At 39.1% G+C, this 19461-nt stretch overlaps 1 protein-coding gene across 1 annotated transcript in view; it reads right to left on the bottom strand.

The window, feature by feature from the left end:
* LOC141922942 (melanopsin-like) overlaps positions 1–19461 on the bottom strand; it is a 38680-nt gene that overhangs the window by 14296 nt on the left and 4923 nt on the right. Inside the window, exons 2-7 of the mRNA XM_074823112.1 lie at positions 12160–12302; positions 9718–9851; positions 8006–8209; positions 7407–7578; positions 5447–5602; positions 4225–4332 (exon numbers count right to left, since the gene is read on the bottom strand). Coding sequence (XP_074679213.1) covers positions 4225–4332; positions 5447–5602; positions 7407–7578; positions 8006–8209; positions 9718–9851; positions 12160–12302 — 917 coding nt within the window. The remainder of the gene's footprint in view (positions 1–4224; positions 4333–5446; positions 5603–7406; positions 7579–8005; positions 8210–9717; positions 9852–12159; positions 12303–19461) is intronic.

Genomic DNA, 19461 nt, shown 5'->3' with positions numbered 1-19461 from the left:
TTCCCTCAGACACAGACATAACTTTTGATGTCTACCACAACTATCTGGAGCTGTAAACTATACAATAACTTCAAGTTGGTGTAAAACATACCATCCTGTTTATTAAGTGGAAGTTCATGCAGAGACCTCCTCATGCTGGAGGTTCAGGTAATGTATGTCTGATGGTGAATTTTCAAGGACAACATAAGAACATTTTTGATGTCTTGAGGGACCAGAGTTTCAATTTTACTAATATTTGGGAGGACTGTTGGGCGACATTTTGTGGGCTGGGATGAAAAGTACAGATTTTGAAGGGAGTTTTAATACTGTACATGTGAAATACAGAATAGGTATAAACTGAGGTGCTTATTAAATGGTATTTTTATAAACCCCTGAAATGAAAGAGTCACCCAGAGTCAAATATGTAGTAAGTACAAACAAATTTTTGAGAAAATAATGCAAATCAAAATAATTCATGATTATTCAGTTATTTACGATGGAGCAGTTTTGAAGAAATTACTTTTGTGTAAGCGTGCTTCACTTGGGAGCAAGTTGGAAACATGGAGATGAAGAATTTCTCTGTTTGCTATGAAGGAATGATTACAAAACCTAAAACTTTCAAAATCTAAGGAAATTTCTACAATAACTCTAGCACAGCCAAGTGACATTCTCTCACATACAGGTTGTTAAAGGAATGGAAAATTTCTTTCCCCACAAACCAGCATTTCATGAATTAAAACTTTGTATACATTTAATTTCTTACTCCCATTTGTTACTTCCAGTGATACGTATCAGGGACAGAAGTGTTTTTCTCCTTTATACTGCTGGTGTGTGGGTGGGCAGGGGGATATATGACAATTAACTTCTCAGACCAGTTCTTAAAAGCCAAGTGCTAGCACAAAGGTCACTATTCATTTTCAGTTACATTCATTGTAATGTACTTTTTTCATTGCTATAGGTAGGGAGATCCCACAAAAAGACTTGTTTGATTTGTTGGTGTTAAGATGTAGTGACAGCAATTCCCTGTGCAAAAAAACATTTTGCTTTGGTAGTGGTGCATCACTGGTTTGAGCCATATCTGAACTCTTTAAATCCTGATTTCTAGATGCCTCTTTCTAGAAAGATTTGGAAAATAACTTAGATTTAACTCAGGTCAGTAGTTCCAATACAAAATGGCAATTTATCCCCTGCCCAAATCCTTAACTCTTGGACCTGAACAGACTGGCCCATTTACCCCTCTTTGGATAAGTGACTTTCAAGGCATAAGGTGAATTATTAGGAGATTTGGAAATTATCCAGAAACCCTGATCTTTACATACATATTCATTATTTACTGTTCAAGCAAAATTCGTCCTACCAACATATTTTCACCAGCTGACTTGTTGGTGTACTGTAGCTGCTTTTTCAGTTCTAAAACTGCATGCTTGATTCATAACGAGGGACCCATCATTACTTCTTTTCCTGACTGGATGATTCCCAAGTCTATGAAGTGTTTTCACAACAACTCCATAAAGACTTCTCTTGTTGATATGTCTAGAAATACAAATTGGGAAGCAGGGAAAAATTAAAACAAATCACTTCTTGAGAGAGTGTCTGAAATCCTGTTGTGGACTCCAGCCTTTTTCTTAATACAGTCTTAGAAAAGCCGATGCTGGTAGGAAAAAAGACTAATTGAAGCAGTTCACTATATAGTATCTGCTTTGAAAACACTCACTTGACCTTGCAAAAATAGTATAAGGAATTACCACTGAACACAATAGTTTTGGATCAGAAAAAAATACCATGTCAAAATGTGTCAGCCAGCCATGCAAAAAATCTCATTCAGCTTCTTGCAAACCATCAGAGATTAGTCATTCTCCTATTCTAAAGTGCTCTGCAACCTTCAAAAAACAAGATGGACTCAGGTTTTTGGAGATGCAAACCAGTGTTAATTATGATAGCTGACATCTACAAACAAAACATATGTTTTCACCATTTCTGGGTGTATTTCCACCAGCCTTCTGAGAAACTTTTAACTGTTCTTAAAACCACACTCCCATTCATCAGACATTCAAAACAATGAGCTCAATTTGCAGCTCCCAAATCCTAGTTTTCAGGTAATATAATTTAGCAGGTTTTCCACTTCTCGGGTGAGACAAACCTCATACCAACGACTAACCCTGCCATCTAGTGGCATTTATACATTTATCACTATGGCATCCCCGTGTTTTGTCCAAACTTTTGATGCAGCATCCCTTTGTGGTAGGTACGCTTTGAAAGACTTGCAGAAAAATCTAGAGATATGCTGAATACCAGTTCTGTTACAAGCATTTCTTCTTTTGTATAATAAAGTATTTTTCACTGCCAGTGTTTCAAAAACACATTACACAGAGCTACAGGAGGAAATTGCAAGCTCTGAGCTGTACCTTCTGTGTGACGTATAGCTTCTCCTGACTACACTGCAGTGAGACGTAAAGGTGGAAAACAAATATTTAGGAGGCCACCTAATGCTGGAGGTAGGGCTCAGAACAGCAGAGTTGTATCCCTTTCCTTATGTTAAGCAAACAAACAAAAACCTCAAAAACAAAACCCCAAAAAACTATTTTTGTTGGATTTTTGGAAACCAAGTATTTCAGAAGTTTTAACAGAAGTGACTGACTTTGCCAGTACTTGAACATGTTTCTCAGCTGAAGCTGGGAGGACATTTCTAAATAAAATGTTGACTTCAAAAAATAAGTTTTAGCTTGCATAGTCTCTGGGAAGTGCAGGGTAAGTTTGTCCTTGTTTGAAACCGTTCAGCAGAACACCATGCCAGCTTGCTCTATTGCAAAAGTACTTCGTAACTCCTTTTAGGACCATGCGACTAAAGACACAAAGATTTTTGATGTGTCCATACTACGCATACCTCCAGGTCCTAGCTAGCTGCAAGAGCAGTTGACCTTTCTGAAATGCAAGGTGATTCCTTCTCATGCTTTCCCTAAATGCTGGGGAAGGCTGAGCTGGTCTCTGCAGACCAACTGGGATGCTCTAGAGAAGTTATTGAAGGAGATTATAATGAACTTTCTTTTGCAAAGGGAAAAATTTCTGGTTCTTTGGAGGAGTGTCTTTTATGGCATATTAAATTATCATTCTATTCACCTAATCTTGTAGGTTTCCTATCAGAATGCCAGTATGGAAGTATATTTTTTTTACAGTGCATTGTTACCTTCCTAATAATCTACTCTGTGGGAACAAGTTGTCTTTATACTCTCTATCCCTTAGCTTTCTGCAGTCAGAGGGCCTGGATGAAAAGAAGAACCTTTCAACTCAGAAACTCATTCACTGGCTGTGAGAGGCTTATGAAGGAAATAAAAGGGCAAGAAAAGTTCTCTAACCATGCAGCTTATTGAGAATGAACAATGTTTGAGTATTGTGCTGCGTTGGCACAGTGTTCTGTTTTAAAATATACAGTAATTGATATTTGTAATAATAAGTAGAATTAAAGTCTAGTATAATTTGCTTATGAAGGCATAGGTTCAGAAATATTTCATATCTGCAGAAAAATTGAAGTATTTCAGAGAAGTGATCAACATGTCATTTTGCCCATTGAATCCCATTAGTGTGCTGTAAAACTTTTTTTTAAATCGAAGCTAATATTTTTGAAAAAGGTAAAGAATGGAAAGTCTTTTCCCTGAAAAAAATAGATGAAACAAATACGAAAACAGCCTTCAGAAGAGACTTATTTCCACAAAGGAGAATATTTCAGAAATGTCTGCTTTATTTTTGAAGGTAAATACTTGTTGATGAAAGTTAGCAAGCCTGCTACTGAAAAAAACCAGTATTTTCAGCATATTTGGAAAACTTTCTCATCTGCAGGGAGCTCTGTTTGGATTACTGGCTTCCTACAGCTCTCATTTGGCACAGAACTTCTATGAAAATGCTGTTTGATTCTTACAGAGCTTCTCCCAAAGTCCAGCAACTTGTTCGCATTAGTACTGAAGTTGGTGTAAAGACTTAAGTCCTTCAGAAAACCAAACTTTGAATATATGCATATCTAGCTTCTTCTGTTGGCCACCCTGAGGCCATGTCTGGAGCTCCATGTGCATTCTGCGCTGCCCATGTCCCAGGTGGACATGGTGCAGGGTCTGACCACCCAGATCCCATCACGGGGTGGTCAGGGCAGAAGCACACACCACATGGGGTGAGGCTGAGTGAATGAGATAGTTCCTTTATTGTAAAAAACCACATGCATGTACAGTTACACACATACCTATATGTTTACTGTACCTGTATCTTGGATGAATTATTGCATATATGATGGGGTTGTAGATTGCAGAAGCTTTGGCAATAACTGCTGGCACAGATTTGGAATATGGTGTTAGGGTGTTGCCTCGACTGAAACAAAGCAGAAACGTTAGGATTAATACTAAATTACTAAAAAAATGTTATTCTTTTTGACTGTTCTTGTGCTGTGATCTCTTTATAAGAAATACCCCTGTAACATTAATTCATTCAAATGCATTCTCTGCTCAGATGAAAGGCTTGCATTTGACAGCATACACTTGGTTTTATTCACTTGGAGAAGATGAAAGACATGCAAGTAATTAGTTATCTATTTGAGGCTGACCAGGAACACAAAGAATCACCTTCCCTGTTTCTACACTAGGCAAAAAAACCCCAACAAAAGACCCCGCCAAAACTACCCCATTGTGACCATCTGGGAAAAGGGAATGGCAATAAAATAGAAAACAGAATCAAACCTAAAAATCTTTCAGCAACAACATCCATGCTGCACAGTAATGGGTGTCAATGACTCAGGTGCAAACACTGCAGAAGGAAGAGAGGACTGGAAGGGGTTTGAAACCAATATTCTTCTCTTGACTTTAGGCTCCCACAGTCAATCAAGTGTGATCAATGTCCATGCAGGATAAGCACAATTGATATCATAGAATCACAGAACAATTTGGGTTGGAAGGGACCTTTAAAGATTACTTAGTCCAAACTCTCTGCCATGAGCAGGGACATCTTTCACTAGATGAAGTTGCTCAAAGCCCCATCCAACCTGACCTTGACATCAAGAACATGCACTGACAAGACAACAGGTCCCTTTGGAGCAGAAAGTGGTTGGAGGAAGATGAGAGCTCAGGGATGAATATCAGGGAGTAGAACCTCTTTTCTACCTTCTGTCAGAGAATGGAGGAAGCTTCTTGAGAGAACAGGTATTAAGAGAGAAAAGAGGTAACTCCTCCAATTCATACAAAGAAAGTATTATGGGGGACAGGAAACAATATGTACCAAAAAAAGCAGATAAAAAGTCATAACAATTTTAAAATACATGACAAATAATCCTTCTGACTCTATTTACAAGGATATAGTGAAGAATGCAGTATCATCTCTAGTGTAATAATTATTTAAAACCCTTTCAAAAGGGAAATCTTCTTCTTGTGGGTGACAGTACTAAATATATTGATATTTCAGAATAACCCATGCTCCCCTGATTTCCACTTACCCTGCCCAGGCAATCAAAGTGACACAAGCATATGGAGACCAGGACAAGACAAACACAATGATGACCACAAAAGCAATTTTTGCCAGTTTCCATTCATTCTTCATGGACTGAGAGAGGTAGGATTTCCGACTGCAGGATCCCAGCTTTTGAACATCTCTGTGAGGGGAAAAAAATATAGATATGTCAAGCAGGAGGGTGAAAAAGTGAGGTGCAACCTTGCTAATACGTTCTCCGCAATATGCAAAATGAAGCAGATTTCATCTTTCCCTGCTCTAACTCTTCTTTTGTCCTCTGATATTTAAAAACTCTGAAAGGTAATTAATGTAGTAAAATGGTCCCAGGCATGCTGTCTGAGATTTGTTTGCCTTTGAGACTGAGCCAGAAGAACCCCTGGGACTACAGGACAGGACTGCTGTGTCCTTATCCTAACACAAGGAGAGTTTCAAGTTGGAAGGGTGAAGAAATTGGAATCACTTGGCCTCCATTGCTCTCAGAGGTGGAGCAAGCAAAGGCACAGTTGGATGCACAATTCAGATCTTATGGCTTTTTGTTTTCAAGGGAAGAACAGCTTGCAGAAATTACAGCTCACGAGGTAACATGTGCTGGAATATCCTGACTGCTCTGAGGAACCTGGCCCCAAACAGGGGACAGGGACATTTTTACTTCCCTGCAGATTTATTAACTGGAGAAGAGTATTTTCAGGGGAGAGTACAACAGGCAGTTCTAATATTTTTGCCAAAAAATGTCCTAACAGATTCTCTTCTCACATCAGACAAACACCCCACACTATTAAAAAAACAGTTTTATATGGTTTAACATTTTATATAGTTTAGCACAGAAATAACTACTTTTACATATCAGTGTTGTTAAATGAAGATATATTTCAGGCTGCACACCATAATTACTGGTCAGCAGGGTAACAAAGTGCTTCCTGGTACACTGTGAACATACTTGTAAAGTGTATTAGTGAGCAAAAGGCATAGAAAAATCTTGTGGCCACTGTGTTTCATGGGTGTACAAGAGTACAAGACACCATTCTTTTAAGGATGCATTCTTTGCTCCTTCACTTGGTATCAAATATGCATACACAAAGCATAGTAAAAACCAAGACCAAGGCCAAAAATTAGAGTTCAGTAAGAACTTCAGTTTAGGCGTACAGCTAAACATGTTTGTAAAAATGGAGTTTAGCTTTGTGAAGCCAAATTACTTCAACAAGTGCCTGCAGATAGGCACAGAGAAAAGCCATCAGAGCTGGTGGCAACTGCAGGCAGCAGGAAGGACTCACAACTCCAACTGGTGCTGGATCAGACCAAAGATGAGTCATGTGCTCATTAGGAGAAAAATAACTGTCAGAATGAAGTTACTTTACAGATCTAACACCCTGCTGATTTTTTATTTCAAATATAGACCAAGAATTTGAGAAAAAAAAAAGTGTCCTAACAATCATAGCCAGATACTGTGCGTGCAGTTGTGATGCTTGAGTGAACCACAAGGTTTTCTGGGATGCCTGCCTTAAATAAAACTGTCAGAAAACATGAGGACTGTTGTGTTTACAGAGCGGCTCAAAGGCAGATGATCCCCCCATTGCTACATGTTATTTGTCATCCCTTGGGGCTGAAAACTGTTCTGGAATGCACAGGGACCACATTCCTTGTGTTGCAAATCTGAAATACAAATAATCCAGACTTTCAAGTTTTCTGAGGTACTATTAATTACCACACTCTGGGATAAGATTAGAACCACCAGAGACTTCTTTCCCTACTCCAAAATACATACACCCATTCCAATTTTCACATTGGCAAAAATACTTCTCCAGTTACAGCTGTTAATGATCTGCCACTTTATTTCCAATTTAAATTCAGATTAATTTTTGATTCAGATTTTTCTGCAGCTAAAAAACTTGGGAAAATCTTCTAATACAAGAATATAGAGATTTACATATTTCAGCTACATTGCTTACCTGCCAGTACGTCTTATGGCCAGGAACATAAATAAATAGCAATGGAATATTATTATCAGGGGAATAAAAAACACACAGCAACATAAAATCATGGTGTAACTTCTGTTTGCAGGGGAGTAGGTTACATAGTCCCACGTACAGGATATCATCAAGCCCTCAGGCACATAGGAACCTATGAAATACATAGAATACATTATTCACACATACACCCAAATCTTGTGCCGTTGCTGATCCAACGACTGAGCACTTAAAGTAAATCACATACTGTATACATATCTTCAAGAGCTATGCTGGCTGCATTATACATGTGGTCTGAGAATGCAAGTGCACACATGAAGAGCAGGTCCTGACTGCCAGACTCTCAGATACACCTGATGCTCCATGTGCAATTTGTTCTGCTCTAATACAACCTGGGGGTAGCGGGGAGGAGGGTATCTGCACTGCAATAGGTGTAGATATACAGTATGACAACAAACCATTAGGTGGACGCTAGGCATCCACTCGAGAACTTATCAAAGGACTCATTTTCTTATACCCCAAGCAAGGCTAAAACAGACCACATAGGGAACGCTAGAAGAGATAAAGAGCAGATGACATACTCCACCCGAAGAGTGGAGCCACGCTCCATCCCAGCGAGTACAGCCACACGATGGCAATGATCTGCATGGTGCGTTTCTTTGAAGTCCACTGTATGGATCGCAGGGGCTTAGTGATCACAAGGTAGCGGTCAACAGAAATAGCTAATAAAGTCATCATAGAGGTTATTCCGAAGAGTGCCCCACAGAAAGCGTACAATTCACACCCTGAAGCAGAAAATGGCAACGTCAGGGACTTTTTAAAAACAGATGCATGTTTTCTCTCAGAGCCTGACATGATAAACCTCCCCTTTTTTTCCTGGCTCAGGATTTCTTCCCCATTAGAAGAATTTTCTTAGCCTCACAATTTCATAGTTATTAAATGTTTATTAGAAAAAACACAAATATTAATAAAATACAAATGTATGTATTTAACAGGCCACTGTGGGCTGCAACTGGGAACCTTTTGTCAATGGAAAACTGCCTCAAAGAAAATCCAATCTAATTAAAGTTACATTTTCCTGGACTGTTGCCCAATATATTGATCTTAACAGGCTGCAACAGACATCTATCTGCTAATGACAGATGGGTGTTTCAAAAAATTACTTTAGTTTATGTGGCTTAAAAATGTAGAAGTGGTTTAAATTTGATGGCTAAAAGATCAGCTGTAAAACATAGCTCCAGCTCTTATTTTTAATAGCAGCACTTTTTAAAAAACTGACAATTCTTACATGAAACAGGATTTTTTCCCCTTCTTGCATTCAGGCATTGCGCTAGCAGACGAAAACTTGTAGAGATACACTGTCCCTAATTTGATTCAGAAACCTGCGCTGAATGATCACTAATTTTTTGAGATCTTGCATCACCCCATGTTGTTATAGACAACAGCCCACCAGGAATGGGAGGCAGACAAAATACCAGATTCAGCCTTGAAGCAGACTTCTTCTAAAGTCTTTATAAGTAACCTGCAATATAGGACCAAATCACAATCAACCCAAATCACTTGCTTCATTTATGGCAGCATGATAATTTACACTGATTTTATCTAAGGGTATGAGCAAGACTAAAAACATCCTTGAACTACAGAAGAGGCCCTTCTGTGCTGTTAAATAATACATGGTTTCTGGGCTTGCTCCACCAATACACAACCACTAGGTGCAAATTTTCACCCAGTGATGTGATGAGCAGTACCAAACTGAGCATTAAGCCTTCTGAGGAACTCGCTATACTCACATTTCAGCTATAATTTGAGTTTACAACACCTTTTCTTTCTTGCAGTTGGAAAGAAAGGAGCTTAAATTTCCAGAGTCCTCAACTGACTATCATTATTTAAATCTCTTAATTAAATGTGAGATTCCTAGAAGCATGCTATTGGATATCCACATACATTTCTAAATAAAAATATTAATTGCCTCTTAAACTAATACAGGAAAAAAATATTTATGACTTAAAACTTTTCTATCCATCTTCAGCCATAGCATCTGCCCTTACAAGCTAAAGGGTAACATGATTACATGTTGATGTTGACTCTTTTCTTTCTAAAATAAGTAAGATGAAAAAATCAAACGTGTAACGCAAAACAGATGCCATCATGCTGACTGATGATGTCAAGAACTGGGGTTGTCACTCAAGAGTCTAGTGCTGCTGTCTCCATGGCACAAGCCAAGATTGCTATGGCTAAAATATGCTGCAGACAGTGCAGAGCTGGTGAGGTACGAATTATTGTTGAAAAGTACCTATATCTCCAAGTATCCACTCTCTGTGCAAGCTGTTGACAAAGCACATGGGTGCCTGAGAAGCTGACATCAGGAAGTCACTCACAGCCAAATTCATTATAAAGTAGTTTTGGGGTGTCCTCAGCTTCTTGTTGCTTAAAAACAGGAGAAATACATGATTTTAAATAGATAAAGTGAATAGTTAACTTCATAATTTTGCTTACTAGCATAAACAAATACTACCCAGGTTGGAATTGGTGGTTACTTACAATCAATCAATTGTTAATCATCAGTCAATTACTGCAGCTACATGTGCAGTCATTTCAAAATTATGACTGACAATAGCAGGGGAGATAAAATGGATTGTTTCTTCAAACTGAGAAATCCAGCTGTCTTGAAAAATATAGATTTGTTCAGGAGAAGAGCCATTCCCTGTAAGTGCAGTAACACTGAATGTGTCCCGCACTGCACAAGACCAGGATCTGAAGGTTACAGAGACAAAGGATCTGCTTTTGGTGAATTTTTAAGAGCTGCTAACCTGAGGAGTCACTGCATTACCACTAACTAAATGACCCTTTGCAAAGTGCTACAGTACAATAGAGCATGCACAGAGATTTGAAAAAAAATACTTTTGTTCATATACATCTCATAAGAGAGAACAAAAGCTCTCAGCCACAGATCAACAGGCAACATTAAACACCATCACGAGGAGTGTAAAAGCAGCAGCCAGTCTGCAAGCAAAGTTTATCCAAAGAAAACAAACATGACTTCCATTTTTTTCCCCTCACACCTCACATAGTCTCACTTCTTAAGAATATCTGGAGTTACAACCTCCTCAGAAACCTTCAGCTGGTATTCAAGATTACCCTTGGCTCTGGTTAAGAGGAATAAAGATACTGGTAATATGATAAAGAACCTCTCACTTCTACTTGGGGTTATTTGGTTAAATATGCCCTTGTTGCTCTCATCAACAGAGCAACAGTCCCACTAGGAAAGTTAAATTAATTTGTGACTTCAGCTCACCCAAATCTACCTTAAAACTGGCACTTTTGAGGGTTATACTGAGAAGGTGTAACACTGAACTAGTAGTACCTCAATGTGAACCTCTGTATTGGTCACATGGCAAAGTAAAGAGCTTTGATAGTTAGAATTTGAATTCAGGACTTCTCACAGCATTAGGTACATATATAATACAAAAAGAGATGACCTGGCATGCTCTGTGAGCCATAGAGAGGAAGCAGGATTTTATAAATAGCTTTGTTCTTGCAACCTGAATGCAGTAATTCTCAACAGTTTGAAATAATTGTTTCTTTCCCTCAAACGCCTCTTTCAGTGTATAAAGTCGAACAGCTGAGGCCTTTCTGATGTGCTTTAAAGTATCAGTATTTGCAGCTAACGAATCTGTTTCTCATGCTAATAAAGAAATACTGAAAAAGAAATTGAGAAAGCCATCTCAAATCTGCTGCAATTCCAACAAAATCTTGGGTCTCATAACTGCCTGCAACAACTGGGTGAGAGAGGGTGCAGAGTTCACACCTTCACAGGTGCTCATCTGCCTATGGAGATTTTCCTACTTTGACAATTTAATGCTTTTATTATACCAGCTAAAACAAACAGATTTCAAGAAAAATTGAGAGCTTGCTCTGCATTTCAAAAATCATGAAGGTATCTACAGTTGCAGTGAATCCAATTTCTCCCCTGTCTAATATTAAAGGCCAGTTATTCAGAATAACTAAACTAATTGATTTACCTTAAACATTTAAGAATAGGAATCTAACTCTTGGTTCATAACCCCACTGGTGTTTCTAGCATTGTAAGTCCCCTCTGCATCAACATGCATATCACAGCAAGCAGTGAGTGAGGAGGATTTTGTGTCCCATCACAGTGTGGGACAGAAGAAGGGTATTTATTTTTTCCACGAGATTTTTGCATAGTCTAGTTGCAGTACCTTTGGCTGTCTATGACAGTGTCAGAAGCCAAGTGAGCACACAAACTGACAGAAATCCTATGATCTGCCTGAAGCAGGGAATACACTGATGGCATGAGCTCATTTCATGTAGCGCATTGGTCCTTCCAGGACATCTGGGCTGCTGGGAAGAATGTCAGTTTTTGTCAAGTATTTCTGCAAATTCTACAGGGTGAGCAAAGAAGTCTGCAACAGGGACGCTGTGGTTTCTATCATTAAAAGTATTAAACTCTTCTTTAAAGTTTCAGTTGGAATTTTTCTATAACAAGGTATTTATTGTCTCATTTTCTTTGATTCCTTAAAACATGAGGAATTTACACTGAGGTTATCAGTGATGTGTGTGGATCGGGGGTGGGGTTGCCTCCCTGCCCCCCCATTTGTTGCCATCAGCCTTTGCTTGGAGATTTATTCCAAGAGGGAATCAATGCAGAACATCTGCACATAGGCACCATGAACCTCAAGGTCAGTCAGATTAACTGTAAAAGGAATATTTGTACCTGTAAAACGTGTAGAGAACTAGGAGGTTTCCGATGATGCCAATGGAACCAATAATGAGCACACACGTTCCTACTGTGTAAAGAACATGGTCGGGGATCTCTGCCTTGGTTACAGAGTATGGCTGCGTGCCCATGTTCAAACCCTGAATAGAAAACAGAGGAAAAGGAAGGCTTAGCCCATTCAGGACACTTATTCCATTCACTTCCACAGTTTGTGCAAAACAAATACACGCCCCTGAGCAATTTTCACATCACCTGTAATCAAGTTTCCCTCAAGTAGCCTTCATTACTTTAACAGTACATACTTATATTAAAAAAACCCAACAACAACAGGGAAAACAGACTGGAAAAAAAATACTAAGGAAGTTATGATGATGATGTGAAAAAGGCAAAGATGTGCTAGCATAAAACTTGCTCTGGGTAACTGCTGCGCTAGCTCACAGTAGAAACGTCAGTTCAACATGGAATAGTCCATCATAGCTTGGTTTTATTAGGAGCAGTGAAATCAAATCCCACACTTAGAAACATTAAATCCCTCAGGTCTCCCCAAGCTCCCTATCCACTAATTTACAGTGCTGCAAAACCTGGGAATTTCCCATGGAAAAGGTAGAAGACCAGAGGTAAAACACCAGCAGTAGCATCACCTGTGTAAGCACAGAAACATTAAATAGTCTTGACACCTCTTTCACTGCCCTTTATCTCCAACACATGAATAAAACCACACCAACTCTCTATGGTTTTGGGTGTTTTTCTTAAGAAAATTCAGATTTATCACTGGCTAAATTCAGCAGCAGAGCAGCCTACAGCTCATCAGCTCAGCTGTCATTAGCATTATCAATGAGAAGAGTTCTAATTGCCTGATGAAGATTCTTATTTACCAAGTCAAAAGCAGCTAAGCCATGCAGAGCGCTCGCACATGTGGTCACATCTGGACAGCTTAGTCAAAGGTATGGCACCGTGTCACAGCAGAGGACCTGTTTTGCATCGCTGCATTTCGCTGCTGTGCAGCAACATGCGGGGTGTGGGACAAGGCTGATTTTGGCCTGCAGGAGAGGAGCTGGGTGAAAGAACAGGTTCAAGCTAATAACTATCACCCCACTGGTAATATTTAAGCACCCATTTGAAAACGGTGAGAACAGCCTTTTTTTTCCCCCTGTTACTAGCTCCTATCTCCCATACTGCTGCTTCTCCTTTCTGCCTTCTATTATTTCTCACCCACCTGTGAAGTGCACATGCTACAGCTCTCTCCTTGTACAAAAGTTCTAGCTGTGGCCATTATCCCCTTAGCTGCGTGATGCCACTGAGCGTACTCCCCAGGGTGGGTTGCTTTCAGTGATAGGAAGTGGCCAGTGAGATGCATAGCACATCCACATAACAGTGGGTCTGGAGCAGAAACGCTGACAGCAAAGCTCCTGAGGCTGAAGTATGCAGTAAATGGTACAAAAGCTATGGCTTCAAAGCAGAAAGCTGCTTTCAAGCCTTCTCAGTGGTCTGACAGACTCTACCTATAATATGATGACTACCACCAACCTGACACTTCACCAAAGATAACAAAGCTGTAAAACTAGAAAGAAATGAAAGGGAGTGTCTGCTGGTGCTGGCTGCACTAGGGGTCTGTCACTGCTATCCTCAGTGATTAGGCAGCAAGGAAAAACATCACACTGTGTAGCATTTACCCTTGAAGAAGGTGTGAGAGGTAGTGTAAGAGCGGGCAGTGCATGGGGACGTGGCCATTCGGTAGCACCAGGCACTGATGGCACTGTGTTCTCAGAGCGGGTCTGCCTGGGCAGCACGTCAATTAACCATGTCAAACTCTTTTCCTCTTCCCTCAAACCTAATCTTCTTAGCAGCGTTCATGCACTAAATCAGAACCCTGCCTCATTTCTGTCAATGCATACCAAAGAGGCTAAACTGAGGAGAAAGGAAAATGATTCATTTTTTTCTTCCTTTCCAGCTTATCTGTTAGGCATGCTCAGGATTTACCCCTATATAGAGGGTTAATATATAGATATAGTAATTCAGGGCAAGTAGTACTTGCCTGTTGTATGCATTATGCTTTACTTTACCATATGGGAATGCACTGTTGCAGAAACTCATTTGAGAAATGGACTCTGAATTTCACACCAAAAGGTGTCTCGCCTTATCTGTGCTGAAGAGAAGCTGACTTGGACATTTTGGACTTGTTTATTCAGTTACGGGTGGTGAGCTGTGTCAAAAGCTGAAAAATGTCTCCTGTGACACATTTGTAAACTCAGATGACAGTTTGCTGGCAATACTGGAAGAAATATAAACTATTGATGCTTACAAAGTGGAATTTGGAAGGCAATATATAATGGGGATTACACAGAGCCTGCAATCTCAGCGAGAAGCTAAGTGAGGGATGTTTAGATTACTCAAGCTTTGGAGAAGGGATCTTGCTTTCAGGGGAGTCCATAAAATACCACAGCCACTTTTGCTCTAATGTTAATAGCCGTAAGAACAACTTTAAGATCTGAAAGAAAAAATGGCTACTTATTGACACTGTCACTGTTACCCTGACACAGCAGGATGTGGCAGGGATCCAGCTGTATGAAATGTGGCAAACTGATGAAGACAGAAAACCATTTGTAACACTGTAATTTGGATCTAAGAAGATAAATGTGCGTATCTATGTGTGTGTGTATATATATTTCAACAGAAAACCTCAACCTTGATAAAAAATAAACTAGTGGAAATTTTCTAAATAAACCAGGGTAAAACCAGTACAAACAGCTGCAAGATAATCAAAGAGAATTTATACCTCATTTTACTCACATAATTTATTTCACTAATTTGGCGTAATTTCACAATAGAAAACTTTAAGAATAAAGATTTAAATACTCTTAAGGTTCAGAATATAAAATCTACTCTATTGAACAAATGCTGCTTTTCTAATACAGACCTGTTCTTGGTACAGAATAACACCCAACTGGAGACAAACCATCAGTATCATTGAGGCTTTAAGATATTCACAAAATTTAAGCTTTTTCTCTTTTCCTACAGTATCACCTCTGAGAAGCTGGCCTTTTTAGTAGTTTTGATTAACAAGCTAAATACTTGCTAATATAAATATTTTATTGTATGAAGATGAGGACTAGAAATATGAAAAAAAATTCTAAGCTTGGTGACAAGATCTAATGAAAAGCTGTTTTTTGCAGATATTCTCAAAAGCTGTTACCACTCTATGCATTTTGGGGTACTTTTAGTTTCTCCTGAGTAATAAGAATAAAATTAAACTATCAGAGAATATTCCAAGTTGCTGTGACTGTTTCCAACACAAGAAAACCTAAATAATTATTACAAATCTTTCCAGGTGACTTGCTAAGCAGGACAGCAGCTAAGTACAGCAGGTTGTGTTTGCTATAGTCACTGTTGTGTCTCACCAGTTATGTCTATATTATCTTCTCTTAGCACCAAAATGATGTATGGTCAATAACAGCTGGCATGAATCAGCAAAAAATCAGTTTATACTAGTGGAAGGGTCCTGCCTTTAAGACTTAGCAAAGTACGGATTTTGGATCCGTCTCATGCCACTGCTCTCTAACTGCTGGAGTACACTGTGCAGTTATACTTCAGGCTGTTCATTTTCATTTTATTGACAGTGGACTTAGACTCCTTGAGAATGCAATCGGAAAACTTACAAAGTTAAAAGATGTACTGTGAGATGCTCCTCCAGCTTCAGCTGTTTCACACTGCCATGGTAATGCACGGCTGCCCTGGATTCAGCACATCTATCTCAATAAATTGTGTTTATGGGTGCTCATTATCATCGCAGTCACGTGATGTAGAATGAAAAGCCTGTTCTGTATAAACCACAGTCTTGCCCCTTCTCTTTAATCATGTGATTTAATATAAAGATAATGAAGGAAGGCATTACATTTTATTCAACCAATATATTGAATCTTTAATGGGTGAAGCAAGTTTTCAAGGGCTCATGTGAGATGGTTCACCTGTCCATTTTCCTCCCAGGCTGGCTTTGTCTCGCTTGATCCTGGGACAGAATTTGTGATCCTGGGACAGAATCCCAAGCACTCTGATGAAGGCACATCCATTTCCTAAGTGAAGATTTTAAAGACACTGTCCTGCATTACCTGATTGTTTCACTCAAAAATAGAAATGTAAACAAGCAGCCCATGAAGATGCCAGTAACCGCAGCAGGGCCAGCTTCTAGCATACTTGCCTATCCTGTACTTGCTTTGTTTGGTTCCTTCTAAATTAATGCTACAATCACTTGTGTTTTGACTCTATGAGACGTTGGACCTGACAACTCGCATAAACCATGATGTGGCTTTACCCTTATATGTGATGTGACTACAACATCAAAATGCTGTCACCTACGTGGCTGCTTGGAGGTCTTTCCTGGCAGGGTAACTAACAGATCTGCAGGCAAATGGAGGATAAATAATTAACAGCTGCCCCTCAACTAGCTGGCAAAGGAAGCAGGCACCAGATATAAAAATAAATTTGGTCTATTTCTCCCAAAATAAAGATGGAAAACTTAACAGATGAGAAAAGTTATTCTATGAAAGCTTTTTTAATTTGATTTTTAGTGATAAAATGATGTCCAAATAATTTGAGCCATCTGTTACTGCTTTCCAGCTGGTAAGAGTAATAAAGATTGCAATGCAGAAGATAAAAAATTGTGGTTAAAAAAGACAAAGGCAGGTCTGCTTTGATGGGTAGGGGGAGAAACTAATGGATTTAATTCAGAAATGGTGGTATGATTTGCATTAGATGCATATAAGAGCATCTGAAGCTTTATTTATGCTCTGATTCTGGTCATGGATGCAAGCTCATCATGTGGAAATCATTTACACCGAAATGAGCTTAAGTAAGGGCTTGCTTACATGAGGGATTAATGTGCACTAACAGGGAGTGAATTAACAGCATAGCAGCCTCCCTGTGCTGACCTGCTACATGGATTCACATCATAGAAGTTTGATTTTACTGTACAAAAAACTTAAGTCTATACAGTTACACTTGGAAATTTTAAAGAAAAATAGTCAACAGTACTTAGGTATGATGAGATAGGAGCAATCCATGTGTGCAAGCTACCAGGCAGTACTTGCCAAGTTCCTTGTAATTTCACTGATGGTCAATGTAAGAGGTAATTTCAGTATAAAGTACCATCTGGTTTGAAATGATGACAAAATTTCAGGCTTAATGAATATCTTGTATGTAGGAGCTTTTTAATCATCAAACAGAAGACTGTTGCTATGTGGTGACTACAGTAGAGCTAGCGATGGTCATATATTTTTCAAAATATAATGTATTTAGAGTGAATACTTGTGGAAAATATTATTAGTAGCTATGGGTATTAAAAAACAAAACAAAAAAAACCAGCCTTGCTTGTTCTGGTTAACAATACTGCATTACAGCACCACACAGTAAGTACAGATTAATTCAGTCCTCAGAAAGTCAAATCAAACCTCAGAAAGTCAAATCATCCACATGTGGAAAAGTTACTTTTCTTATCAGACTCCAGGCAACACTTTTCTTCCACAGCTCATTCTAATCACTTCACATGCCAAAGCCAGGACCACTCAAACACATATTTATAGCGTGCATTTAATCAAGACAACAATTGGTTTAGTGAATAGAACAGTGAATTTGAATCAGTTCATCCAAAAATGACAAACAAGAACAGAAACTGTCAGTGCTGTGTACAATAGGACAAATAGCAAAGGCAGCCAGGTACCAAAGTCAGGCATCTGCTCCAGACCTAGGTGGGTATTTATCCAGACTGATGTCATAAATTTGCAGAAAAACCTTGAGCATTTTTTTCTATAATAAAATATGCATCTAGTTAACTCAATTCCAGCAGATGTTTCTGGGCTGTTATGGAAATGAACAGCCAGTGGGAAAAAAGCATTTAATATTTGACTTCAAGACTCTTTTGGGGTTTGCATCCTTAAGATCCATGTTTAGCACAGCCCCTGCTTTGAGAAAATGCTTTCTTTCAGGCCCTTTATATCTGTGCTTAACCTTTTTTTCATAGTTGCAAACAATCTAATGGCACATGGTTGGGGGGGGGGGGGGGGGGGGGGGGGAGTGGTAGAAAAATGTCAAAAAACCCCAAACAGAAAACCATCAAAACCTGATCAAGTTCTCAGTATCATGAGAATAAACCAGTTAGATACTCAACAAGGTAGGAAAACTCAGATGTCTACATATCCAGCCTTATGAGTCAATGTAAGCCAGGGGTATTAATAATTCATATGTTTTATAATTAATAAGGCATGATATAAAAATGATTCACATGAGACCAGTACAGCAATCAGAAGTAAACAATAAAAGTGAAAATAAGTTTTAATATCTGCTTGTTACAAAGCTCTCTAAGAGGATATTTTCATCTCTCTGGAGACTGACTAAACCTTAAAATGTAAAGTCTGTTCTTGAAAGCACATGGACATTGCTTTCTATGTACATCCCCAGCCACACCATGAAATCGGTGATAAAAGACACATTTGCTCCTCTGAGTACAAAAAACAAGAAAAAAAAGAAAACAACAATAAAAAATCAGCCCAGCTGAAAAACAAGCTGGCTTGTGTTCCAGCTCGAGCACTATCTGCACCACTTGGGCAGGGGGCAGCAAACGTGATGCCTTACTCAAAGTTTTGCACGTTATTCTACTGAGCGTGCCTGCACAACCCGGCCTTGGGAGGAACACTGTGTTACTCACTCACTTGTTTTTGTGGGGAAGAACTGGCAAGTAACTAGCACATTTTTTTCCCTGCCTTAATCCAAATTACTATAATCAAACCTTGAGGCAATGGAATTTTATTCCAAGACCTGAAAGTTTTAAAGCAAGATACCAAAGGCATGTTTTCTGAGGGTAGTCCTGGTGTATTTGTATAATCAAGACAGGTAGCATTAACCAGGTCTTCACAATATTTTCTTCCACAGAAATTTCATGTTCTATTTAAACACATCCAAAGCTGACCTGAGAGCACAAAACCTGAAAGAACCAAATTCAACCATGACCTAAGAGTTTTTGAAAAACAAATAAAAAGCCCACTACCAGAAGCTGTTAATTGTGTTGAGTGCTCAGTCCATCTTCCCCTTCTCATCTCTCACAGGCTTGCATGCCAGCACAGCCAGTTCTTTAATGTGACCCCCCAAGACACTCACCATATTGTCCCCTTGACACAAATGCCTTCGAAATTATCTGATGCTATGTCCAAATGCACCATAAATTTCAACACAAGCTATGCATGCTTAGGCAGGCAGCACGCTGAACAAATCTAATCAATGCTAACATTGCATCAAAACTAGCTGGACTAT

The sequence above is a fragment of the Strix aluco genome, chromosome 4 (genome assembly GCF_031877795.1).
Source record: "Strix aluco isolate bStrAlu1 chromosome 4, bStrAlu1.hap1, whole genome shotgun sequence".
NCBI lineage: Eukaryota > Metazoa > Chordata > Aves > Strigiformes > Strigidae > Strix > Strix aluco.
Note: the sequence above shows the minus strand (reverse complement) of the source record. Positions and strands in the feature narration are given on the sequence as shown.